The following is a 27303-nucleotide window of genomic DNA, read 5'->3' as shown; positions in this document are numbered from 1 at the left end:
ACAAACAGTGACACTGACAAAGATAACTGAGTTATGATTAAAACTAATTAATTAATCTCCTCAATACTTCATCATATGCCACAAAAATTTCACTGTATCAAAAAATATACTTCACAAAGATAATTTACCAATTACTGTTCACAGAAGTTAAATTTAAATTTAAAAAATATACAAGAGTGCAGCACTGTATTCCACAATGAATGCAGTGTGCTGCATGGTGGGTTTACATTTACTCTCTCAGTTACACACATTACATCCAAGTTATGCGGGCATCTGGCTTCCTAGCAGATGATCTACAAAAGCTGCTCTGCACCACACAGCCACCAGAGGGAGGGAGGGAGGGAGGGAGGGAGGGAGGGAGGTTACATTTAATGCCCCATCAACATCAAGGTCATTAGAGTCAGAGCACAAGCTTGGATGGTGTCAAGGATGGGAAGGAAATCGCCCATGCTCCTTCAAAGGAACCATCCCAGTATTTGCCATGAACAATTTAGGGAAATCACAGTAAATGATGGCCAGAGGCAGGTTTGAACTGTCATTCTCCTGAATGCGAGTCCAGAGAGCTAACCATTGTGCCACTTCACTTAGTGCCACAAGTGCTGGCCCCACAGACATTTTACTTATACTGGCCACACGACAGAAAGTAAGACAAGCTGTATCTTGATGCTCAGTGCTGTATTTAGACCAGCACTTGGGCCCTGATCAGTTTGTTCATTCCTAGTGGGCTTTCTGGGCCAGATACCATCGCATTTTATCCATCAGGAACTCGCTCTAGAGCCAGTGCTGCACTGCCTGTGCCAGTCTTCACATCCTGGAACCTCTGGCACGGTGTTTCCGGAAGATGATGATGCTCCCATGTAGTGACATGGCGAACATGCAATAATTCTGTGTTCGTCCTTATAATTGGCTTCACTGAACTTAGTATCTTTATCATTGGGAACTCTGACTTTGACCGGCCCCTTCAGGACTTTGTTTGGCACCTACGTTGCAAAGACTTCTGTTTAGAACTCTTTATTTATTCACCATTAATAGGGATTCTGCTTCAAGTACTGTCTGTGTTAAAACAGGAACATTTATTTTCTTTGTGATCATTTTCAAACAGACTTCAACAAAAGAAACTTTTGTTATCTTGACTAAAATAAAGTTGGAATTCATTGTATACCTGGGCTTTCTTTTCTTGACCATCTGTGGTGGATGCTTCATGGTGCTTTTACCATCCTGAAGCCATGTTATGAATGTCTTCTCCTGTAACAAAGTTGAATAAACTTACAAACCGAAGTTGTGTTTATAGTAATAAAGGTCCTTGGCAAAAGTGTTTAAAAATTTGAATACTGAAACAAGAGCTATGGCTTCTTCTTGTGAAGATAAAAAAAGAAAAAGTATAAAGCCCATAAAGCATATCCATTTCTTTTGTAAGGTGTAATGGTGAACTGGTGCAAAAGATGAAGCACGGAGGCAGCCAAGGCTCATTAAGTGAAATGTGCCGTCATTAATTTGGAACAGTTTATGGAAATCATATGAAGCCAACGCCAAAATGGTTACACCATGCTTTGGATACTGTTCCTTGGAATTGGAAGTGGAAATGAAGATGTTTCAACCCACCTTATTTCACCATAATACTTATTCCTTTCTCTTCTCTTTTAGTTTCATCGGCAGGTAATTTTACTGCTTGTCTTTAATGGTTCTTTAGTGATTTTGTGCACTTTTCTTATTTTACATATAGATTCACTTTAAGTAGATGAGCACTTTTAAATTTATTGCTATGTTACACAACAGGCAGTTAAATGCCTAATGTCTGAAATTGATACTTTTTAACTCAAATGTATTTCTCAAAAAGAAAATTATTTCTTGTAGTTTTAGTTTTACCACAAGGGAATGATTCTATGTCAAAAATTGAATACATTGTATGAACCATCTAGCATGTAGCAAAAATGATAATGGCAACACTTGAGAAGTGTATGACAGATGTTTGAGCTTTGTTTCACATACAACATTTCACTGAATTAAGCACTGTAAAGTCTACATAAAGACTTGTACATGAACTACATCAAAAGAAATAATGGTGCATTTACAGGAAGTGAATAAATAATATTTTATTTTTAAAAGCCTGAATAACACGATCATAATTTGGAAGAGTTTAGATGTTGAAAGCAGCTACCTTGTTGAAAAGTTACCTTCTCAGCTGTAATTAGTACTTGCAGTTTTAACCTCAATGAGACAAGGAACACAAAAACATTTCTCTGGCAAAATTAAACTGTGTAACATTATGTACTCTCCTGGATGCACAATCAGCATATAACTGTGCAAGTCTGAGATCACATACAAACATGAAATTAAACTAGTTCAATCAGTTCTCTGATGTAACAAGGTACAATCATTTCCAGTCACAAGGGCCTCTGAGAACCTATTCACAGAAAAATTTATATAAACTTAAGTCATTTTAAATGTCACATTTGGGTTTTATGTGATTGAACAAGCGGTCCTTTATCATCTGTGCCATCAAGCCATGAATTATCTCAATGGTAGTTTTGCAGCTGTCCTTTGTTGCTTTCATTAATTTGTCCTCTGTACGCTTTTCATGCGGATCAGCACCTGATAACATAAATCCTCCACGACCCAGAGCAGCTTCTGATTGTTCAAGTTTGTCAGATAAATCAAAAATCTGCCCAGTGGTATAGTCAGCATTGGTAAGGAGGCTCGAAGAGCTCAGGGTGTTGACCCAATACTTGTTCCACAGTGAATCAAGAAGACGTCTATCCAAAGTTGATTTAAAATATGTCACTTCTAATGAATAGTACTGCTTGCAGTGTACACCAAAGTCCTCTATTTTATTCAGAGGAATTGTCTGGTATTCTGATGGTTCTTCATTAGCTGGTTTGTACCCCTGTTAAGATAAAGACAAACATTTATATTTATATCTATAAAAAATTGGTATCAAGTTGTGTTACTATTAAATCATTATTCATATTGGTACATAAGTGACAATGAACAAAGACAGCACAACTATCAAACAGCCCAAGTTTATATCTAATACCTGAGAAAACTATTTAACTAGAAAAAGTCTGCAGCCATACCAAAATGATAATTACACATGTGTAGATAATTGACATGAAGAAACTTCATGTGTACTTCCATGTGGGAATCAATATACTATAAAGAGGATATGCACCAAAATTTGTAGTTGAAAAATGGTAAAAAATAAATCCCAGAAAATAAAACCACCACGTATAATATGAAAAAAGTCATCAAGCAAGAGAAAGAAAAAGGTTTTTAGAATTGAGCAGCAGCTCTATAAATAAAGTTGTAGTTGTAGTTGTAGTAGTAGTGGTAGTTGTTGAAATGCCATGTGAAATAATTTAATTTTGACCTCAAAAGTTTATGTCGTGGAAAAATGAAGTGATAAATAAAATTTTACAGACCTACTTCTATGTCACTATCTATTCATGAAGATACCTGAGGAAGTGACCACAGAAACTTTTATGTGAACAAATGCCATGAATAACAACACAACCCCATTATGACACTATATCTTCTTACCACAGTGAATGCCATTAAAGGGCGTAAGGCTCACTAACATGTTACCTATGATCAATGGATATGAAAGACATTTTTATAAGATATTTTGGCAAACAAGCACTACACTTGACTGCCTTTTGTACTAAATATTTAGATTGGTAGATGTATGACACTTCATTCATAATAAGACAGGACAGTAATTAGATATTAAGTACGAAGGAAGCATTTCAGTGTAAGCTCATCAGACAAAAAAGTAGTTACCCCAGTGCACACGCACAGATGAACTGCTAAGCCTTTACATACGGTGCACCGATTGAGTCACGTGCTCAACCATGTGTGCTCTGGTTCTATGTGAGCATGAGACAGTAGTGATCAGTGAGGCATTTATGTTTCGTGCGGACATTGTATATAAACATGGGCAAATGTAGCGACTGGAGTGACAAAAAGGGGCAATCATGTTTGACCGTACCCATGGCCATATGGTGTGTGAAATTGCAGGATTTGTCGGTGTTTTATAGCACACTCTGTTCAATGTGTTACAAGCAGTTGTGTAACACACATGGCCATACAACATGATGTCACAATTGTGGTCAGAAAAACAGACTAACAAAGTGGCCAGAGACGTATTTCACAGCCTGTGGATCAAGATCACTTCCAAACTCAACAGAAATTGCTGCAGGCAGTGAATGAAGGTCCATCCCAACCCACTAATTAGAGAACATTGCAACAGGAACTGCATTCAACGAATATTTGGAGTCTGTCACCTTGCAACAGGTCACTAATACCCCTATTTTTCAAGATAACTATATTCACCAGGCTGGAAGAATATGTGACTGGTTTTCTGAACACTCCCACACCTAATTATCTTAACTGGCCTGCAAAAAGACCCGACTTGAACTCCCACAGAAAATCGTAGGACATGTTGGAACAGCGAGTAAAATGCAGGCATCAGCATCCCCGCAATTTGGTGGAGTTGTGTGATCAAATCCCCAGCAAGTGGCCTTAACCTGGAAGCGATGTAACTGCACAATCTTGTGGGCTCACCTCTTAACTGAATCCAGTGGTTATCTAGCCTGGGAGAGGGAAAAAGGGGGGGGGGGGGGATTTACACAGTATTACATAATGTCTGTAATGATTTCTCCACGAGTGCCTAATTTTTTGTCTAGTGAGCGTAACATGTGATGCCAAATGATGAAATAACTGTATGCAGCAACATAGTATTCAACTACAGAGGTCAGACTATGATTTGATGTACAAACCTGATGATGATGATGATGATGATGAAGATATAGAATGAAAATAATTTTGGAGTAATTTGCCGAATATTAGAGGCACTGATTTGTCGACAAGCACATAAATGAGACTGAAAACTTTGCTAGCTTCCCATTAATGAGATAAAAAAATGAAATTTATAAATAAACTCACCAGCATGGTTTTTAATCCTTCTATCCTCATAACAATGAACAAATAGTGAAACACTGCAGACAATATACGCTAAAATATTCACAAGGGTTGTAATGCCATCACACAAAATGACTTAAATGGTACAATGAAAGAATGTGTCAAATGTGCAATGGTGAAAGTAGATGGTATTGTGCGGGTCCTATAAAAGTCTATGAATGGCAGAGATTAATAAGTAGGTTGTACAGTAAATGTTAATCACCTTTAAACTACTGCACACAACAGTATTTCTGGCAGCTTCGGTGTTTTAAATCTCCTATTACTGTTACTAATTCTGCTGTGTAGATACTGCTAACAGAGAAAATAACAAGTTGCTCATAAAACTATAGTCAGTGAATGAACAGCTGACTTTCGTGGCATCCTTCTTACCTCTACTTTATATTGAACTAAAGGTTATGGAGGACTGAATTGAACCTACAACAATGTAGGCTAGATTGGGGATATGTGACACAGGAAGTTCATTTGTACAATGGGTAAGGTGGGACACTATGGTGGCACCATGTCTGGGATGGTGGGCTGGCAAGTTCTCATAGGGGAAAAAAAATGAGCTCTCTGTGCTACTCTAACTGCTCCTGTTCTCCTAGTTTGCAAGTGGTTCACGAGGAGATGGATCCTGGGGTGTGTGGAAAAGTATTGTATAACAGGTATGCCCAAGCACAATGAACCTCAACTGCATAATTAACTAAAAGTTGTTTGTGGTTTATCTTTAAATGTGTAACAGCTATTCCCATACGGAGACTATCAAAACAGCCTGTGCATGAAATCACAAAGTGAACACTGGTGGGCACAGGGTTCATTAGGTTAAGATTTTAATAGAACCCATCAATCATCTCATCATGAAAGATTTTTCTGAGGAAGTGTGATAATTAATTTACAAGTACCGATTGTCTTGAGCTACTTCATGTGCAGCAACCTCGTCAGAACAGCAGACCTAAAAAGTTAAAGTTATTTACCACTTCCGGCTGCTGGTTACCCAAAATAATTGAGGGTGTAGGTACGTAGACTGAATTCTGTATACATCAGAGTAAGAAAAATTAGAAAGTACTGCCCCATTGACAATTAAGTCATAAGATATGAAGCATAAGCTCAGTTTAGGTAAGGAAATCAGCTAGCTGCTTTCAAAGGAACCATCCCGTTATTTACTTTACTGGTATAGGAAAAATAATCTGGATGACTGGATGAGAATTTAAAATACCATCCTCTCAAAAATGAATCCACTGTTCTACCAATGCATCACTTCACTTGGTTTCTGTGAAAGTGAATGACATGGGATTATGCAGGCAAAAAATAATATCCATGGTTTGCAGCACATACCAATGTTTTATGAATGGCTGTTTGCCGATGAAATACTACCCAGCTTATTGATGTAAAAGTGCACTACAAACACCAATCATTGATATACAAGGCTGACAACACATTTGGTACAGTAGCGGCAGTAACACCTTTTATGGCAATTGAGAAAAGAGTGGCATTAAAGATCCCTGTTTTGTTGTAAATATTGATTACTAACACCCACATTAACACTAAACAGGAAAAGTTGATGAAGTAATTTATTAATAAAGTGGTAAACAGCCCCCAGCTGTGTTGTACAGTATGCCCCTTGTAAATGAAGCAAGACTGCTATTACATGTTGCTAATGTGAAAGAAAAATCCTACCTAGCAGAAGACTCCATTTTTTAAAGGTGGTCAGTTGGGGATCTAGATCTCCGAAATTCGCAATGAGATGGTACAAGCAAATTTCGTTTCCAGACACCCTCTCCTCAAGATTGCGTATGGTTGTCTTTAAACTGATTGGTCCGTAACTATTGATTTTGTGTGTGTGTGTGTGTGTGTGTGTGTGGGGGGGGGGGTTGAGGGGCACACGACACATGACACAGGTGTGTACAACTATACTTTCCGTTCAGTCGGTGGGAAAACTCTGTCTGTAAAAGAGCCATTATAGCTTTCCATTTTGCCATTGTTGAAAGATAGGATACTGTGTTGCATTAAGAATACTGTTTGAGGCTTACATGTCAGCATAATTGTGGTGTCACCGCCAGACACCACACTTGCTAGGCGGTAGCTTTAAATCGGCCGCGGTCCATTAGCACATGTCGGACCCGCGTGTCGCCACTGTCAGTGATCGCAGACCGAGCGCCACCACACGGCAGGTCTCGAGAGACTTACTAGCACTCGCCCCAGTTGTACGGACGACTTAGCTAGCAATGCAACACTGACGAAGCCTCGTTTATTTGCAGAGAAGATAGTTAGAATAGCCTTCAGCTAAGTCAATGGCTACGACCTAGCAAGGCGCCATAGCAATTGATAGTTATCGTATGAAGCATGTCTCATCAAGAACGATGTATACAAATGATGGATTAAAGTTAAGTATTCCAGCAGCTACGTACTTTTCTTTATAGCATTCATTACGTATCCTGTTTCAGACCTCACGCCATCCTGCGTGAGCTTATAGCGTGCATTTCGGCCTTCTCTAGCAATATAACAATAATATTCGTCAGTAAATCAGCTATGCTGCAGGAACTGGTATGAAATACTCCTCAATCTAAAACTGTCGGTATTCCAGCTGAGAAAGAATGTCCACTTATACGTCAACGTGCTGTAATAGGGTATATATGTGAACGGAAAAAATTCCTAGATTTTTCCCAGATTTCCTGGTTAAAAACATGCTTTTTGCTGGGTGAAAATACAATTTTCCATGTTAAGTAACAGTATACTTTCCCTCAGAACTGTAAAACTTATCAATCCTTTGAACGGTTAAGCTTTTGTACACTGGTGTAGAACTTCCCACCACTTTAGAAACTGAAACCCAGAAAAAAACAAGTTTTGGAAAGATCATCGATGTGCAGCAACATGTATGGTGTGTATTTTCTTATTATGACATGCTGCACATTTTCTTATTACAAAAGTATATATTTAAATTCCACCAAACACAGCATGTTAGTTTCCGAATTGAAATTGTGATACACTCAAGTCAGGTTATCTCACCAGCCAATGATACCAGATATTTAGAGCATAGGACACGTGACATAGTCAGCCAGTAGCAACATCACTGTTAAGTAGCATGAATGCACAAACACGAAAAGTTAATGGTTTAAATTAATATACACCGTGTGGCTAGAAGAAAAGCTAAGCTTTCACTTATAATACTGGTCTTTTTTTGCATGTGTAACACTTTAAGAGACATCAATCAAATGTGCCAGTAAAATTTTAAATAACAACATAAATGTCTTGTCTTCTGGGTTTGACATTGTTGAAAGTTGTCGGCTCTCAAAGTATTAAGCTTTAAATGAGAGTCAAACAATCTGTGATTTAAGAAATTTATAGCACATTCTCACACGTAACATAATTCTTCATGCATAAAATGAAATTTATTTTGGAAATAATACTTTTCAAACCACCATTCTCAATATTTTCTCATGACCTGTTAGAATTTGTTTCAGCAGTAGTCAGAGCGCGCCAGAAAAGAGGCATTACTGAGCGTGCATAGCTGCAGTTACTTAGCAAGCCCATACGTTCATACATATTTAACATTAAGAGATCTTACATTACATCATAAACGAAACAGGACACTGGAGGATACTCCAAGAGCATCAGGATTTCGTAAACCATACCGAAATGTATAATTTGGATTAAAGTGCGCATTTGTTTATCCTGATCCACAAAGAAGTAGGCTGATATTAAACTTTTCAGTGTGGTTTTTGGGATGCAAATTTTCTTGGAGTATCAGTACAGTATTATCTCATGTTTGACTCTTTATTACAGCATGATGCCATACATGCCAAAAGATGTAAGTGTGCACTTGAAGTTCAGCAAACAGTTGAAAATAGCTAATAATGTGGAATGAAAGACTTCATTTCAAATAAATTGACTGCCTCTGGAGGAAAGATTAATAACAGCCTCATTTCTTTAGCAAATTGACAAAAATAACTTCATCCTTCAGCAAGATGATCAATACTTGACAGCCAAAAATGCGGAAATAAAATAAAATCAGAAAACTGAAACTAATAACATATTTTATATTTGAATTCATTAATAGGTCCCGGCCAAAGAATTCGGTTTTCTTTCCATCTGACATGAGAGCTGTACACGAAGAGAAAAGAGCAAAATCACTAAATGTAAAAATGGGTCTCATGAAGACTATCCCCTTTCCTCACTACAACTTTGACTGTTCTGCGCTTGCACAAATCCGGCAGCTTCAGCGCGTCAGAAAAATTTTTCTGGGTAGCACCTGGCTGCTTGTTGTTACTACTGATACAGCCTACAGCCACACTTCAAATAATCAGATGGCACTGCTCATATGTGACTCAACAGTGCACTCGTGTGAGCGTGCTGGTGACTGCTCAAATGAACCCAATCTAAACAGTTGTGACATCACGCTTGTTGGAAGCAGTTTGTTGTTATGAAGTATTGCATAATCTTCGTCATAAAGCCTTTGACACATTTTGCTGTTGACAGACACTTGTGTGTGTACTGTGTTTTGTTGTTGTAAATGGCGCACGTCCTTTGCAATTTAAGTTTTATTTTATTTTTTCTTTGTTTATGTTTTATTGCTGATGTGGTGGCCTTTAAATCGGCCGCAGTCCGTTAGTATATGTCGGACCCGCGTGTCGCCACTGTCAGTGATTGCAGACCGAGCGCCGCCACACGGCAGGTCTAGAGAGACTTCCTAGCACTCGCCCAGTTGTACAACTGACTTTGCTAGCGATGGTGCACTGACAAAAAATGCTCTCACTTGCCGAGACGATAGTATAGCACATCCTTCAGCTACGTCACTTGCTACGACCTAGCAAGGCGCCATTATCAGTTACTACTGATAGTGAATCATGTACCGTCAAGACCGAAGTTCTTCATTAATGGATTAAAGTTAAGTATTCCACCAGCTACGTCCGTTTTCCTAAATTCTAATTTCCTTGTCCTGTTCCAGACCTCACGCCAGCCTGCGTGAGCTAAAACGCGTGCCTTTCGGCCTCCTCTAGTAACACGGTGTTGGCTCTCCTGCCAACCAAAACAGCTGCAGTAATGTTCTGCAGTAGCGGGATACAATAAAATTCTTTGTTAGTGTATCAATCCTTACCAGTCAAAATTTCAAAAATTTAGCTGAAAACAAAAACAATGAAAACTTCTTGGAATTCTAAAACATTCCCAGGTTTTTCCCCGTTTTCTCTGGGATGAAAAAATTCCCGGTTGAACCGGGGCATATACACACTGGTCAAATGCATCTGCCAAAGTGATGTACCATTCCCAACAATTCTACTTTCATTTATCAAATAATGTACTTTTTCTCTTGTAAAATAATAACCAGTGTAGCATATAGCATCCAGTTAACTTTACATTCAGAGCTTTCTTTCAAGCATGCCTATTTCTCATTTCTCAGAAGTTTAGCCAGAAAAGAGGAGGCCCTTGTACATATGGCAGAACAAGGTTCACATTAAGTGGTGCCTATCAAGGCAAGTAAACAGACCAAACATCAATTAACTCTAACTAACATTCAAAATGAAAATTATATAACATAACCTTTCCAAAACAGTTTCAGCCAGTGCCAATCACTAAAGTTGACCAAGTATATTCTTCCAACAGAAAGTAGTTTGTCATGTATGATGCCGTCTAAGTCTGGAGGACGTTACCAGCACATTATAAGTGACAATATACTCTGTATCGGTAGAGAGCACCAAGTTGAATCTGATATGATCATTGCCTGGAACTAGTTATTTATAAAGGTTACGCAGTGTAACTATGATCTTGACTGTGAATTATAATAAAGTGCTACTAAAAATGGCAGATTGAAGATACCCATTTAGTAAAACGTCACGTCCTGCTGTGTGAAGAAGTCTTTAACTGTCTGCTACACATCCTCTTCCAACAGGAATCATCAACCCTTAAAGGACTTTTTTAAGAGACCAAAGGCACGATAATGACATGGGGAGAGATCAGGACTATAAAGCAGATGCTCAAGTGTCGCCCACTTGCACTGGTGTAACTTCTGCATTACAACATTTGCGATATGGCGACATGTGTTAACATGAAGCTGCAGCACCAAGCACAGAACTTTGTTTACCATTCCACAATGGTGATTTTTGAGACATGGTGCCCCAGACACAATCTACATTCTCTGATGGATGTCTACCAGTGTTTGTCCTTAAGCAGCCAAGAAAAGAATAACATGTTGGTCCTCTTTGGACGCGTTGGTAATAATGTTGTCATAGTTCGCACTTCCACATTTACCGCAAGCACATCTGAAAGACACAAATGCCACATTAATACCTTGGCTACCTGTTGGTGCTTATACACCTGTATCATCTTCATGCTGTGTGCAAGTACACTACTGCAACACCCTGAAACGGAAACTTTTTGATCACCCTTCATACACAGAAAAGAAAGAGATTTTGAATGGGGAAGGTTAAAAAGGAAGGGCAGGTCATTTAGGTCCCAAAATGAGAGAGACCCACCCTTACTGAGGATGAGAGTAGACCACGCTAAACACTTCTCCACCCTGAAGGTAAGTACTGGTCAGCAATTCTGCCTCATAGTGTGTTAATTTCCTCAACTGAATTTTCCGATGATACTATTAAAGTCTATTAATAGGGTCACCATGGCCAAGGGGTAGTGACAAAATACTGATTGAAAGGTCTTTGGTTCAGAATTTGATCCCAGCCACTGATTTGAATAAAAATCACCAGTGTGGCAAGCAAAGAGTTCTGGTGAGAAGGCAGAGGAGCAGATACAAATTCAAGGCAACTTCCTGCCCTAAGGGATGGAAACTACTGCTAAAGGGAAATCCATAATAATGGCATGGTCCTGTAAAACGTTCTGGATCAGAACACCACTAGGATATCTGAGAGGTGACTGCCAAGAGGGAGGTGACCAAGAAAAAAGAGATTGAAAAACTGACAAAAGAGTAACATTCAGCTGGTAATAAGCAAATACACTGTTCAAGAACAACAATATAATACACGAAAAAGGGCAACATACACTATCTGGATTATATACTAAACAGACAAGATATTCCAAAATCACATACTGGATTGCTAGGCATACCCAGGAGCAGTGTGATAACAAATGCCATAGTTGGAATTTCAGTGGGGAGGAATGGACATCCCCATAAAGGACAATCACAGATAATTGTAGACAAACACAGGTAGATTGTACACAAATACAGGTACAATGAAGATAACTGTAAAGAAACCTCAAGTACTATAGTTGATTGACAAAAGAAAAAAATATATAAAAATGTCCAGGAAAAGAAAGGTGTACAAGAATCAAATCAATAGGAAATGCAGGAAAGTTATAGTAAAATGACAGCATGAACACGTAATGAAATTGAATGGGGGAAAGGGTTATCTGAAGAGCAGAACAACATACTGAAAATTCAAAATGAATTTTTAAGAAATTGGACACAAATGTATCAACTGCATGCAGAATTCCACTGTTTAATGTGCAAGAGATAGTAAATAGGTGGAAAGAGAACACTGAGAGTCTCTATGAGAGAGAGAGAGAGAGAGAGAGAGAGAGAGAGAGAGAGAGAGAGAGAGAGAGAGGTGATATGACATGACATAACATGACAGAAGAAGAAATAGGTGTCAGGTTGGAAGACAGGAGATCCACTGTTAGAGTCTGAGCCTGACAGAGTTCTGGAAGACTTGCAGCAAAAGGCAGATGTTACTAACATCCCTCTGGCATTTCTAAAATCATTGATGGAAGTGGAAACAAAATGATTATTCAGGTTAGTGTCTAGAATCTATGAGAGTGGAGACATGCTGTCAGGCTTTCACTCGGATATCATTCATATAATCACAAAGATCGGACAGATACATAAATGCAAGAACTATCAACACAATCAGCTTAACAACTCATGCAACCAAGTTATTAACAAGAATAATATACATAATAATGGAAAAGAAACTTGTGGCTCTATTAGATGAAGATTAGTTTGTCTTTAGGAAAAGTAAAGCCAACAGGTAGGTAGTTCTGATACTGCACCTGTTAACGGAGGTAAGATTGGTTGGTTGGTTGAAAGTTCCTGGACTGAGTCTCGAACTTGGGACCTTTGCCTTTTGCAGGCAAGTGCTCTACCATTTGAGCTACCCAAACATGACTCATAGCCCATCCTCACAGCTTCAATTCCATCAGTACTTTGTCTCCTACATTCCAAACTCGGTCTATCACACAGTTTTAATCTGCCAGGAATTTTCACATCAGCACACACTCCATTGCAGAGTGAAAATTTCATTCTGGGAACATTCCCCAGGCTGTGGCTAACCCATGTCTCTGCAATATCCTTTCTTCCAGGAGTGCTATGTGTGCAAGGTCTGCAGGAGAGCTTCTATGAAGTTTGGAAGGTAGGAGATGAGGTACTGGAGGAATTGAAGCTGTGAGGATGGGTCGTGAGTCGTGCTTCGGTAGCTGAGGTGGTAGACCACTTGCCTGCTAAAGTTGAAGGTCCTGAATTCGAGTCTTGGTCCGGCACACAGTTTTAATCTGCCAGTAAGTTTCATATCAGTGCACACTCTGCTGAAGAGTGAAAATTTCATTCTGGGTGGTTGGTTGATTTGGTGGAGGGAACCAAACAGTGAGGTCATTGGTCCCATCAGTTTAGGGAATAATGGGGAAGAGGGACAGTCATGTCGTTTCAAAAGAACCATCCCAGCATTTGCTGAAGCATCTAAATCAGGGTGGCTGGACGGGGGTTAAATCGTTGTCACCCTGAATGTGAGTCCAGTGTGCTAACCACTGTGCTACCTCATTTGGTAATGGTGATAAGACTTCAGAAAAATGCAGACATTTTCGTGGGATTTTTTGACTTACAAAAAGAATTTTGCAATGTAAAATGGTGCAAGACGTTCAAAATTGTGATAAAAATAGGAGTACAAGCAAGTACTGACAGTGAAAAATATGGTAGGGATGCTGTCTTTCTCCTCTGCTGTTCAAGAAGCAATGAAGGAATTAAAAGATGGATTTAGAAGTGGGATTAAAATTCACAGTTAAAAGATGTCAATAAAGAATTTGCTGATGAAACTGCTATAAAATGAGAAAAAATTACAGTACCAAATGAAAGGAATGAAATATCAGATGAACACAGAATACAGACAGAGTAAACCAAGGAAAGTCCTGAGGACTAGCAGCAAAGAAATTGAGGGACCACACAGAACATTGGGTGAAGGAATTCTGCTACATATGAAGTAAGATAACACGCAAGAGCTGAGGAAATGAGGACATACAAAGCAGAACAGCACAGGCAAAGAGAGTAACCCTTGCTGAAAGAAGTCTACTAATATCAAACATAGGCCTTAATTTGAAGAAAAAATTTCTGACAATGTACAGCTGGAGGACAATGGTGGCAGGAAAAAAAAGAGTATCCAAGCCATTTTGATTTAGTACTCAGGAAGTTGAAAATAAATGGACCGATAAGACGACACACGAGGAGGTCCTCCATAGAACTTTTGAGGAAAGAAATATTTGGAAAAACCCACTAGGAGGAGGAGGAGGAGGAGGAGGAGGAGGAGGAGCAGGATGATAGGACATGTGTTAAGATGCCAGGGAATAGCTTCCACAGAACTAGATGGAGCCAGAGAGGGCAAAAACTGTATCTGAGAAGATAAAGACAGGAATGTATTCAACCAATAATTAAGGACATTGAATGTAAATGCTATTCTGAGATGAAGTTGGCACAGGAGAGGAAGTTGTGGCAGGTCGTATCAAACCAACCGAAACAGTGATGATAAATATTGGAGGATGTACTGAATTTTACCTGCTTTGTTGAGAAGGTCATGGGTGGGAAATGTATTGGAGAAATTGCGACTTTTTGTGATATAGCAGTAATTTCTTTTATACTTTAACATCTTATACAAGTCGCTGAGCTTAATACAGATGTAGGGAACGTTGAAGCAAAATGGTCATGGTAACCACTTCCCAATATGTCACATACTTGTTTCATTATACAGGGTGTTTATAAATGAATATCGGGGTTTTAACGCTTTATAATATTTATTACATTAAACTTACAGTTATAAATGATGTGTCAAATGAAAGAGCAACTGAAACAGTTTTACCAAGGACCTTATAAATGATCAATGTGAGCACCATTTGTCACACGGCACACATCAAGTCTACAGCAGAGTTCTTCGCAAACGTTAATAAGTTTGCTTTGCATGGCCTCCACATTCACCCAATCTAACGCCATGCGATTTTTTCCTTTGGGGCTTCATCAAGGATCGTGAGTACGTGCCTCCACTACCAGCAGACCTCCCTGAATTAAGAAATTGGATTGAAGCAGCTGTTGCTACAATCACTGAAGACACACTTGTCAACATTTGGGAAGAACTCGGCTATAGACTTTATGTGTGCCGTGTGACAAATGGTGCTCACACTGAACATTTATAAGGTTCTTGGTAAAACTGTTTCAGTTGCTCTTTCATTTGACGTATCATTTATAGCTGTAAGTTTAATATAATAAATATTATAAAGCATTAAAACCCCGATGTTCATTTATAAACACCCTGTATATTGCCACATAATAATAATGAAAGTACTAAAAATACACTGTGCAGGTCTCAAATTGGTATGAATCTTTTTCATGGGAATGGGTATACTGAAATTAAATACTACCTCTCACACCCATCCACATTCTTTGATCATCCTGACATTAATAAGTAGTAGTATCAGTGTATGATACTGTTGGGTGATATCAGGTCCACAGCAGAAACTGTACTTAAGCTTTTGATGGGGATTAAGCAGTGTGGCACAAAAAAATTAGTGCTCCTACAGCGTATACACTTATTGCAGAAGGATTCCATTGCTGGCTCCCAGTGTGTTATCCAGAGTATGATACACACCAACTCCAAATGATAGAACACTGTAACTGTATCATAATGGCAGTTAGTCCTTTGTGTATGGGAAAACAATCAGAGAAATAGGAGATTATGTTTAATTATAACCTAGGAAATCATTCTGATGGCTTACACAGGAGGCTGTTAAGCCACACTACATATTATGTCACTGGGAAATGTAGGCAAGAAGAAAATCAGTACAATGTGGCACAGAAGCTGAGTTCGTGTGTTACAAAGTTCTGAATGCTAGAGATGCAACTACATTTATTCCCACCATAGCCAGATGCACTTAAAAGTGACATTAGCACAGAACATAACAACAAACAAACCTTGGGATATGTTCTAAATGCCCCCAGGCATACTTTCCCAGCTGAAATGGTTCTAACAGGATCAATAACAATAGCAACAAATGGTTCTTGAAAATTTTGGTTCAGCATCTGAGTAGATACATCAATTCCAGACAACCAACATCCATATCCTGGGTGACTATGGTACCAGCCTATTGCATTTTCCATGCGTCCAACCTGAAAGAAAATAACTGATAATATGTCACATGAGAATATGGAAACTTTATGCTATGCTAAAAACCAACATTATTATTACCAAATACATACAATTTCAAATCTTAAATAAACCCTGAAATATTCATCTCAAAATGAATACTAGAAAAAGTACCCACCTGTTTCGCAGCTTCTATGTAAGCTGTCATGTACTCATAAGCCTGTGCTTGAGCATTGACTCTTGTTTCCGTGCCCTCAACTGGAAGTGCAAATGAATCCATCACTATCATTGTGTTAGCATCCACTTTTCCCAAAAGCAGTCCCATAACTTCAAGTGTTCCACCTGACCTTGCATGCATCACCATTTTTAAAAGTGCAAGGGCAGATATCTTGATGTCTTTGAAAAAGTGCGGACTGTTAAAATAAGATTACTAATTATTTTTCTCCTAGAATGTTTCCATATCATACAGTTTTTTTTTTTTTTTTTTTTTTTTTGAAATGTCATGAAAGCACATATTTGGTTTATAAAAAAAATGTCATCTCAGTGTGATAAAACTGTGGGCAACAAACAGAAATGGCATAACTTTGAAGAACAGAATTCATCCCCCCCCCCCCCCCCCCCCCACTCTCACTCTCTCTCTCTCTGCAAAGTTTTGCTTCTGTAAAGGTATGGTATGGATACAAATGAAATGTTACTTTTGTTTGTTTGTGCATACTGTGCTACAATTTAAATATCAAATTGATCCTTAGAATAGCTTTGCTTATAAGGCATTTTAATTCGCTGTGTTATTTGTGTTTCACTTATACCAGTATGGCAAGACTGTTATACTGTTGTTGTTGTTGTTTTTGTTGTTGTTGTGGTCTTCAGTTCTGAGACTGGTTTGATGCAGCTCTCCATGCTACTCTATCCTATGCAAGCTTCTTCATCTCCCAGTACTTACTGCAACCTACATCCTTCTGAATCTGCTTAGTGTATTCATCTCTTGGTCTCCCTCTACGATTTTTACCCTCCACACTGCCCTCCAATGCTAAATTTGTGATCCCTTGATGCCTCAAAACATGTCCTACTAACCGGTCCCTTCTTTTTGTCAAGTTGTGCCACAAACTCCTCTTCTCCCCAATTCTATTCAATACCTCCTCATTAGTTATGTGATCTACCCATCTAATCTTCAGCATTCTTCTGTATACTATGTTATATGAAAATCTTAGTTTTGAATAGTTTACCACCAATGGAAATATATTTGAAGTTAGTGAAAGTTTATAAACAGTATGTACATTCATTCTACGTGTTAAGAAATGGGATGCTGAAAACGACTGTGACCATACGTTTTCCTAAAGATGAACCGCTTGAAATTTGTCCCAAAAAGCATTTGTTGGGTACTGACCAAAAGAAAATTAATTTCTCAGCAATACAATGATGGCATTAAAAAGAATCTAATAAATTTCATGCATAGCTTTTTTTCTTTTTACTGTGGATGAGATATTAGTTAACCACTATACACCAGAAATGAAGCTGCAATGAAACTTGAGGCAGGAGCCAGTGACTAAGCATAAATCATTTTGGTATGGAAAATGAATTTTTCTGATTTACTATCTTGCAATAATTGTGAACTGTAATATTTTTAGTACCACGCACATGTCCCCCGACATGCTTTACCAATAGAAAAACAGGGGGATCTGAGCTACAATTTGCAGAAGATCTAGTCTAGTTACCATTCTCTTATAGACAGCCTTTTAAAGAGTTGAGCATACAGACAACAGATTTGTAGCACATTAACTGTCTTATGAAGTTAGTTCACAACAACTAATCACAGTTCAAAAACAACAAATAATGTTCATATAATAATACTACATAGGGGAAATTAATTACTCTAGCCATCACTCAGCTACAGTGTTGCACAGAAAGAAGTGACTAATTCAGCCATACGAATCTGTGATGTGAAGCATGTAATCATTACTTCTATTAACTTCAAAAACAAACTGAAACTGCACCTATTTGCCACTCTTTCTGCTTCACAAAAGAATTTATGAACGTCTTTCAGTACGTGTGTGTGTGTGTGTGTGTGTGTGTGTGTGTGTGTGTGTGTTTTTTTTTTGTATAATTCAGAAGAAGCCCTTATGGCTGAAAGTTTACTTGCCTAGCTATCTTTCTGTTGTGCCTGTCTGTGACTCAACATCTTCACAATATGGCAAGTAGCATCCAATCATTTTCATAATATTGTTTGAAATACTAAACAAAATAATCTGTAACTTCCACTTAGATAAGAAATTTGTGAGTGCAAAATGTTTCAAGTCCACGTAAAAGGTTATGGTAGCCATAAATGGGCAATCTGAAAAACCTTCCAGACTAACACTTCAAAGATGGGATCTATTCACTGGAGAACCATTTGACAAAGTTCACTGAATTAAAAGGGAACTAACTGGAAAAGTAAGTAACTTTTGCCCTAAAGCACACCATGTCACTGTCATAGTGACAAATTTGTGGTAAGGTTCTATGGGACCAGAATGCTGAGGTCATCGGTCTCTCCTAGTCTTACACACTACATAAATCTAACTTAGGCTAAGGACAACACACACAACAATGCCAGAGGGACGACTCAAATCTCCGACGGGGGGATTTTCAACTTGCCCCCAAGTCTATCTCACATGTATTATATAATAACGAAAATAATCAATTACTGATCATAAAATGTAAATGAAAACAATCAATTGTTGATAAAATTATTTAACTGGATAGATAAAAAAATCTACTCACTATGCAGCAGCAGAACACGCACATAAAACTGTTGTGATAGGCAAGCTTTTGGAGCCAGTGGCTCCTTCTTCAGGCAGAGGGGTTGAAGGGGAAGGAAAAAGGGTGAAACGAAAGGACTGGAGAGGTCTAGGAAAAGGGACAGATTTTGGGAAAGTCATCCAGAACTGCGGGGACTTACTGTAGGGGATCAGAAGGAAAGACCTCTCGTCCTTTACCTTCGCCCTTTTTCCTTCCCCTTTAACCCTTCCGCCTGAAGGAGCAGCCACTGGCTCTTTTGCTTGCCTGTCACAATAGTCTTTTAATTCTGTGTTCTGCCGCCACTTGGTGAGAAGATTTTTTATCTATCCAATTAAATAATAAAACTTAAATGGATAAATAAAAAAACCTACTCACCAAATGATGGCAGGAGAACACACACAAAAAGGTTTAACTTTTACAAGCTTTCAGAGCCAGTGGCTCTTTCTTCTGGCAGAAGAGTTGAAGGGGAAGGAAGAGGGGTGAAGGAAAAGAACTGGAGAGGTTTAGGAAAAGGGGCATGGTTCAGGAAAGCCACTCAGATCCCAGGGAGACTTACTGGACAGGATGAGAAGAAAAGACTGATTGTTGGGAACTGCACTGGACATTATTTGATAACATGAGAGCTTAAAGGTGGAAGACGGGGTAAAATGCAAGGCAGAGACTGTTGATAAAACATTGTGCATGAGTTAATAAGAGATTCAAATTTTGGAAAAAAGTTTAAAATGCTGTACATCTGAAACAGTTCTAGATATTTTATTGCCTTTTTTTTTTTAATTGAAAGATAATTGCTTTATGATTACCAAGAAATCGTCCATTTGGACTTTTCTACCAAAGTTCTTTTACCATAGCACTCTGACCTTTTTTTTAATAATTTATGGAAAAAATTTGTTTTCAAAAATGTCAGTCCAAAAGAATTTTTGTTGTTGATTAGTACCATACAGTTCTACATTCCCTGAAAAAAGAGAGCTTCCACTTTTAGGTTGAACAGGTTTCATAAATAATTGAAATTTTTGCCATACATAAAACCTGTTTTATTACATTATCACATAACAGGCTCATAAAAATCAAAACCTACTCTTACTTAACATAATTTTAGTTTTGAAAGATGACTCATTTTTCAAGCATTTTAAATGGTTCCAAAACGTATGTGAAAGGTCCAAAGACTTAAAGGTTTTGATTTATACAACTTCTGTGCACTCTGTTTTGTACTGAAATAAGCCAGTTGATGAACTAGAAAAGTGTTTGACTTCCTCAAATCCTGCCCTGAAATGAGATCCATCCTTCATGAAATCCTCCCCACTCCACCAAGAGTGTCTTTCCGCCGTCCACCTAACCTTCGTAACCTCTTAGTTCATCCCTATGAAATCCCCAAACCACCTTCCCTACCCTCTGGCTCCTACCCTTGTAACCACCCCCGGTGTAAAACCTGTCCTATGCACCCTCCCACCACCACCACCACCTACTCCAGTCCTGTAGCCCGGAAGGTGTACACGATCAAAGCCAGAGCCACGTGTGAAAGCACCCACGTGATTTACCAACTGACCTGCCTACACTGTGAAGCTTTCTATGTGGGAATGACCAGCAACAAACTGTCCATTCGCATGAATGGACACAGGCAGACAGTGTTTGTTGGTAATGAGGATCACCCTGTGGCTTAACATGCCTTGGTGCACGGCCAGCACATCTTGGCACAGTGTTACACCGTTCGGGTTATCTGGATACTTCCCACTAACACCAACCTGTCAGAACTCCGGAGATGGGAACTTGCTCTTCAGTATATCCTCTCTTCTCGTTATCCGCCAGGCCTCAACCTCTGCTAATTTCAAGTTGCCGCCGCTCATACCCCACCTGTCTTTCAACAACATCTTTGCCTCTGTACTTCTGCCTCTACTGACATCTCTGCCCAAACTCTTTGCCTTTACAAATGTCTGCTTGTGTTGTGTATGTGCAGATGGATGTGTGTGTGTGTGTGTGTGTGTGTGTGTGTGTGTGCGCGCGAGTGTATACCTGTCCTTTTTTCCCCCTAAGGTAAGTCTTTCCGCTCTGGGATTGGAATGACTCCTTACCCTCTACCTTAAAACCCACATCCTTTCGTCTTTCCCTCTCCTTCCCTCTTTCCTGATGAAGCAACCGTTGGTTGCGAAAGCTTGAATTTTGTGTGTATGTTTGTGTGTCTATCAACCTGCCAGCGCTTTTGTTATACAATTCACAGATGTCTGAAACTTGAAAAGGTCTCTGGAACCATACAGTTTCATTTGATTAATGATTATGACTATAATGTCAATGAGTCACAGCTGGAATTGGCCAACCTGTACAAATACCTGCATGTAACACTTCATAGGGATATGAAATTGAATGTTTACACAGGCTCTGTTGAGAGTAAAGCAGGTGGCAGACTTCGGTTTATTGTTGGAATACTGTGGAAGTGTAATCAGTCTACAAAGGATATTGCATACAAATTACTCATGTGACCCATTCTAGAATACTGCTCAAGTGTGTGGGACAAGTACCAAATAGGACTAACAGGGGCTATTGTATGTATACAGAGACAAGCAGCACGAATGGTCATAGGTTCGCTTGACTTTTGGGACAGGGTTACAGTGATGGTGAAGGAACTGAACTGGCAGACTCTTGATGATGGATGTAAACTATCCCAAGCAAGTCTACTAACTGGCTTTCAATGATGACTCTAGTAATATACTACCACACTCTACGTATTGCTCAGATAGGGATCCTGAGGAAAAGATTAGAATACTTAACATATTACACAGAGGCATTCAAGTAATCATTCTTCCCAGTTCCATACATAAATGGAACTGGAAGAAACCTTAATGACTAATACAATAGGATGTACACTCTGCCATGCACTTCATGGTAGTTTACGGAGTATGGATGGAAATGCAGATGTAGATTATAGCACCTATATCTGGGTTTGAGTTAGGACATTTCAATCAATGGTTGGTTTAAAGGGGAGGATAAAACTGCTAGGTCATCGGTCCCTTGTTCTGATTAAAATATTATACAAGGGTGGGAAGAGAGAGAGAGAGAGAGAGAGAGAGAGAGAGAGAGAGAGAGAGAGAGAGAGAGATTGACAACACAAAACTGGGAGAAAGGAAAAAAACCATAAGAATGACTGAAGGGCAACAAACACTAAGACAAGAAAAACACAGAGACGCCAAAAACAGGTAGAAGGAATTAAAACAAGAGGGCAGATGACCATGGCTGGCTGAGCCAGCCACTCTGTGAGACATTAAAACCTCTTGCCCAAAAGCATGGGCATGGAGGATGCAGAGGGACAAAGGACATGCGCTAATACCTACATAGAATTATAAAACCCACTCTCGCGGATAAAATGTAAAACCAAATCAGCCAATGAGGCATTGTCTGCTAAAATTAACAGTAACTAGACTGGTAACTGAAGATTATGACGCAGGGCAGCCAAAGAAGGGCAGCAGAACAGTATATGGGCCACTGTCAACCGTGCGCCACTCCAGCAGTGAGGTGGGTCATCACGGCGCAGGAGGTAGTCGTGTGTCACCCATGTGTGGCCAATGCAGAGCTGGCAGAGAACCACGGAGTACCAGTGAGAGGCCAGCATGGAGGACTTCCACACACTCATAGTCTCCTTAATGGCACGCAGTTTTTTGTGCATACTGAGACAATGACATTTCCTCTTCCAAAGCCAAAAAACCTGGTGGCATAATAATGAACGCAGGTCAGTGACGGGGATGCCAACCTGCAGAAGCGGTTTCCGTGTAGCCTGCTTGGCCAGCCTGTCGGCAAGTTCATTTCCTGGGATTCCAATGTGACCCGGGGCACAGACACCACTGAATGACTGGACCGTTCCAGGGCATAGATGGACTTCTGGACGGTCGCTACCAGAGGATGGTGAGGGTAGCACTGGGCTATAGCTTGTAAACTGCTCAGGGAGTCAGTACAGAGACGAAATGACTCACCAGAGCATGAACGGATGTACTCAAGTGCATGAGATATGGCCACCAGCTCTGCAGTGAATACACTGCAGCCATCGGGCAAGGAATGCTGTTCAATATGGCCTCTGTGGATGTAGGTGAAGCCAACATGACCATTAGCCATCTAGCCATCAGTGTGAACCACTTCGGAGCCCTGGAACATGGCAAGATTCGAGAGGAAGTGACAGTGGAGAGCCGCAGGGTTAACTGAGTCCACAGGGCCATGCATAAAGTCCGGGTGAAGCTTTGGCCTAGTTTTACACCTTGGAGGTGTACGTCAATGGACCTTGAGTACAGGTGGTAAAGAGATGGACTGCAGTTCAGACAGAAGGGATCGGACGTGAACAGCAATCTTAAGCCCTAACCTGGGTCGCCGCTGTGGGAGATGGTTGGGAAAACAAGACAGTAGTTCAGATGCTCGGGAGAACTGCAAATGTGTGCAACGTAACTGGCAAGCAGTTGTGCACTCCTAACCTTCATTGGAGGGACACCAGACTCCACCAGCACACTGATCACTGGACTTGTCCTAAATGCTTCCCCCACTAGTCGAACGCCACAGTGGTGCACTGGGTTGAGTAAACGCAATGCTGAGGGTGCTGCCCATACCGTAAACCAGACCCCCATAGTCAAGGCGGAATCGAATAAGGGCCCCATAGAGCTGCAGCAATGTAGAGCAATCTGCATCCCAGTTCGTGTTGCTCAAGCCGTGGAGGGCATTGAGGTGCTGCCAGCACCTCCGCTTAAGCTGACGAAGGTGAGGAAGCCAATTCAATTGGTCATTGGAAACCAGTTCTAAGAATCGATATGTCTCCACAATAGTGAGTGGATTGTCATCAACCCTTTCGGGACATGAGGGTTGTATACGTGGCCCGATTGTCGCACCAGAAGCCATCAATGATTTGTGACTACACGGAAAATATGGGAGCATCTACTGTGCATCTTACCATTTTGCCAGAAAATCCCTCAGGTGGTGGGGGAAAATGTTCTCCTGATTATTCGAGGTACGATATTCACTTTTCTAATAGGCCTTGGCCTACTTAGTAAATTTTTATTTTGACAAAAGGGTAATTTTTCTGGCTAATTTCAGGTGGGGATCGTCAATGCTTACTTGCTATATGTCATCATAGCAAAGAAAAGAGGAGAGACACCAAAGAGTCATTTGCAGTTTCGGAAGAGTCTCGTCAAGGAGCTTGTGGGCAATGTCAGGGCTCAACCAACCCCATAGAGGAAGAGGCCACAATCTTAGCATGGTGACCTACACAGGATGGACGGCCTGTACCAAGCTATCGCAAGAATGGACATGGAAAAACAGGGTGACTTGTCGTTTGTAGTGATTGCTCCAAGCCAGGAGGGTAAAAATGGTCCCCATTTTTTTTTGTGAAACTTGCCCGTCCAACCCTTCTCTTCATGTGCCTGAGTGCTTCAGCAGGTATCACAAAGTATCAAAGTACTGAAAGGACTTGTAAAATATGGTTGTTATCTAAAAATTGATATGCCAAAGTTGTAAGATTTGTTTTAAGCAAACTTCATGAAATTTTGAAGTTTATTAACATACATCAAATTTTTCATTCCTCAAAATGGAGTTTTTATTATTCTTCCCACGGACGTCCAATAAGAAAGAAAATTGTAATTTGTGTGTCATTTTAAAGCTAAAACTTTAAAGAATAAGATACAACAAATTTTAATATGTCCAATTCAATGCATCGCCTCTCAACTAAAAAAAATCAAATTTTTCATTTTTTTCTATTTTAACACCACCCCCAAGTCAAAAAGTGTGCGATATGGAATAATGAAAATAGTATGGCAGTAAAGAGCATGTTTTAAGCTTCATTTACAAAAAAGTTACATCAATAAGTCAAAAACTGTAGATTTTATAAGAGACGAAAGAACCCTAAGGGATATGGAACCTGCACAGTGCTGCCGAATTGTTCTGCTTTGGGGAAACACGTTCTGTCCTGAAAAGGTTAAGATAAAGTTCTGATTCTGGATGAACAGTATGATGCTGACAGAAGTGCATGACACACTGCGCCTTGTAGATGACTCCCTGTAGGCGCTGGTCAGCAACACCAGTACTGGAGGAGCAGTACGAAATGCAGAAGTCATCTGCATACAGAGAAGGTAAGACAGACAGACGGTCCTACAGCTGCTGCCAGACCATTAATAGCCAATAAAGATAGAGATACACTCAATACAGAGCATGGTGGGACCCCATTCTCCTGGGTATGGGGGGGAGGGGGGGGGGGGAGGGAACTAAGGGAGGCACCAACTTGGACACAGAAAGTACGGAGCGACAGGACATTTTGAATAAAAATCTAGAGCAGGCCACAGAGACCCCACTCATATAATGTGGCAAGGGTATAATGTCACCAGGTCGTGTCATAAGCTTTTCGTAAATCAAAAAAGATGGCAAGCAGATGTTGGTGTCTGGAAAAGGCTGTTCAAATGGCAGACTTGAGGGACACAAGATTATCAGTGATAGAGTGACTCTGGTGGAAACTGCCCTGGCATGGAGGTAGTAGACCATGTGACTCCAGGACCCAACACAACCGCTGACTCACCCTATGTTCTAACAGCTTACAAAGAATGCTGGTGAGGCTGATAGCTATCCACTTCAAGTGGGTTTTTACTGGGTTTGAGCACAGGAATGATGGTGCTCTCCTGCCATAGCAATGGAAAGACGCCATTGAACCAGATCCGGTTGAAGATGACGAGGAGATGTCGCTTGTAATCAGACAAGAGATGTTTAATCATCTGACTGTGGATCCGATCTGGTCCAGGAGCTGTGTCGGGGCAATATGCAAGGGCGTTGAGGAGCTCGCACTCTGTAAATGGGGCGTTACAGGGTTTACTGTAATGTGTAGTGAACAAGAGGACTTTCCCTTCCATACACCATTTGGGGATGCAATAGGCTGGGGTGTATTTCTTTGACGCAGAAGCTTGAGCATAGTGCTCAGCAAAGTGATCGACAATCGCGTTTGCATTGGTAGATAACACACCAGGGACACCTGTTGGAGTCTGGTACAAAAAAAAAGTCTGATCTTTGTCCAGACTTGGGATGGTGACGTATGGCAACCAATGGTCGAGAGGTACTTCTCCGAACACTCCTGTTTCCGTCGTTTTATAAGCTTGTGAATGCAGGTATGGAGCTGTTTAAAAGCAAATAGGTGCTCTAGGGAAGGGTGCCACTTATGTCGCTGTAAAGCTCACCAACACTCTTTAATAGCCTCAGTGATTTCTGGCGAATAACAAGGGACAGACTTTCACCGAGGGGCACCCTAAAGAACAACGGATCACATTTTCCGCCATAGAAATGATCATTCTACTGACCCGCTCAACCACAATATCAATGGAACCATGTGGGGGAGATTCAATGCCGACAGCAGAGGTGAAAGCTTCCCAGTCCGCCTTGTTTAAAGCCCTTCTGGGTAGATGTCCAGGGGACTGGCACGGTGGGAGTGAAAGGAAGATGCGAAAGTGGTCACTACCACACAAGTCATTGTGGGCTCTCCAGTGGACAGATGGGAGAAGTCCTGGGCTGCAGAGGGATAACTCAATGGTCGAGTAATTCCCATGAGCCACACTGAAATGTGTGGGGGCCCCAGTATTTAAGAGGCAGAGGTCGAGTTGAGACCGTTAAGTTTCGGCATCTTTACCTCAGCCAGTAAGCACTGTGCCACCCCACAAGGGGTTATGGGTATTAAAATCTCCCTAAAGTAGGAAAGATTTAGGGAGTTCATGAAACAGTGCAGCCAATACATTCAGGGGTACTGCTCCATCTGGAGGAAGACATAGATTGCAGACAGTAATGTGCTGCGTCGTCCTTATCCTGACAGCCACAGCTTCAAGAGGGGTTTGAAGGGGCACAGTTTCACTACACACTTGACATGCAATTATAGTCGCTATCATTCTTATAATATCTCCTATAGCCTTGGAGGACATTGCTGGGAAACAGGTTTCTTGCATAGCAATGCAGAAAGCAGGTGTAAAGCTTAACAGTTGCCATAGCTTAGCGAGGCGGTGGAAAAAAACGCCGTAATTCCACTGGAGGATGATGTGATCATGAAGATGGGAAGGCATGAGTGCTCAAGGAGGCAGTTTACCCCTCAGGGTCACCTGCTGCCACCTATTAAGTTCCTGAGGAGTCTATATCCATTGTGTCTGAGGGTCCGGCAAGATCTAGGTCCCGCTCCTTGGGTTTCTCTGGCTGCAAGGGATTCACTGATTCAGTCTCTGGGACTGAGGAGGATTGTGAAACTCTA

The 27303-nt window shown here is 40.4% G+C and overlaps 1 protein-coding gene across 1 annotated transcript in view; it reads right to left on the bottom strand.

The window, feature by feature from the left end:
* Positions 1–2067: 2067 nt before the first annotated feature.
* The window catches only part of LOC126473548 (COP9 signalosome complex subunit 5), a 31115-nt gene continuing 5879 nt past the window's right edge, over positions 2068–27303 (bottom strand). The window contains exons 2-4 of the mRNA XM_050100679.1: positions 16480–16714; positions 16130–16324; positions 2068–2884 (exon numbers count right to left, since the gene is read on the bottom strand). Coding sequence (XP_049956636.1) covers positions 2441–2884; positions 16130–16324; positions 16480–16714 — 874 coding nt within the window. The 3' untranslated portion in view covers positions 2068–2440. The remainder of the gene's footprint in view (positions 2885–16129; positions 16325–16479; positions 16715–27303) is intronic.

This window comes from Schistocerca serialis, chromosome 1 (assembly GCF_023864345.2).
Source record: "Schistocerca serialis cubense isolate TAMUIC-IGC-003099 chromosome 1, iqSchSeri2.2, whole genome shotgun sequence".
NCBI lineage: Eukaryota > Metazoa > Arthropoda > Insecta > Orthoptera > Acrididae > Schistocerca > Schistocerca serialis.
The sequence above is the reverse complement of the archived record's forward strand: the minus strand, read 5'-3'. Positions and strand labels throughout refer to the sequence as shown.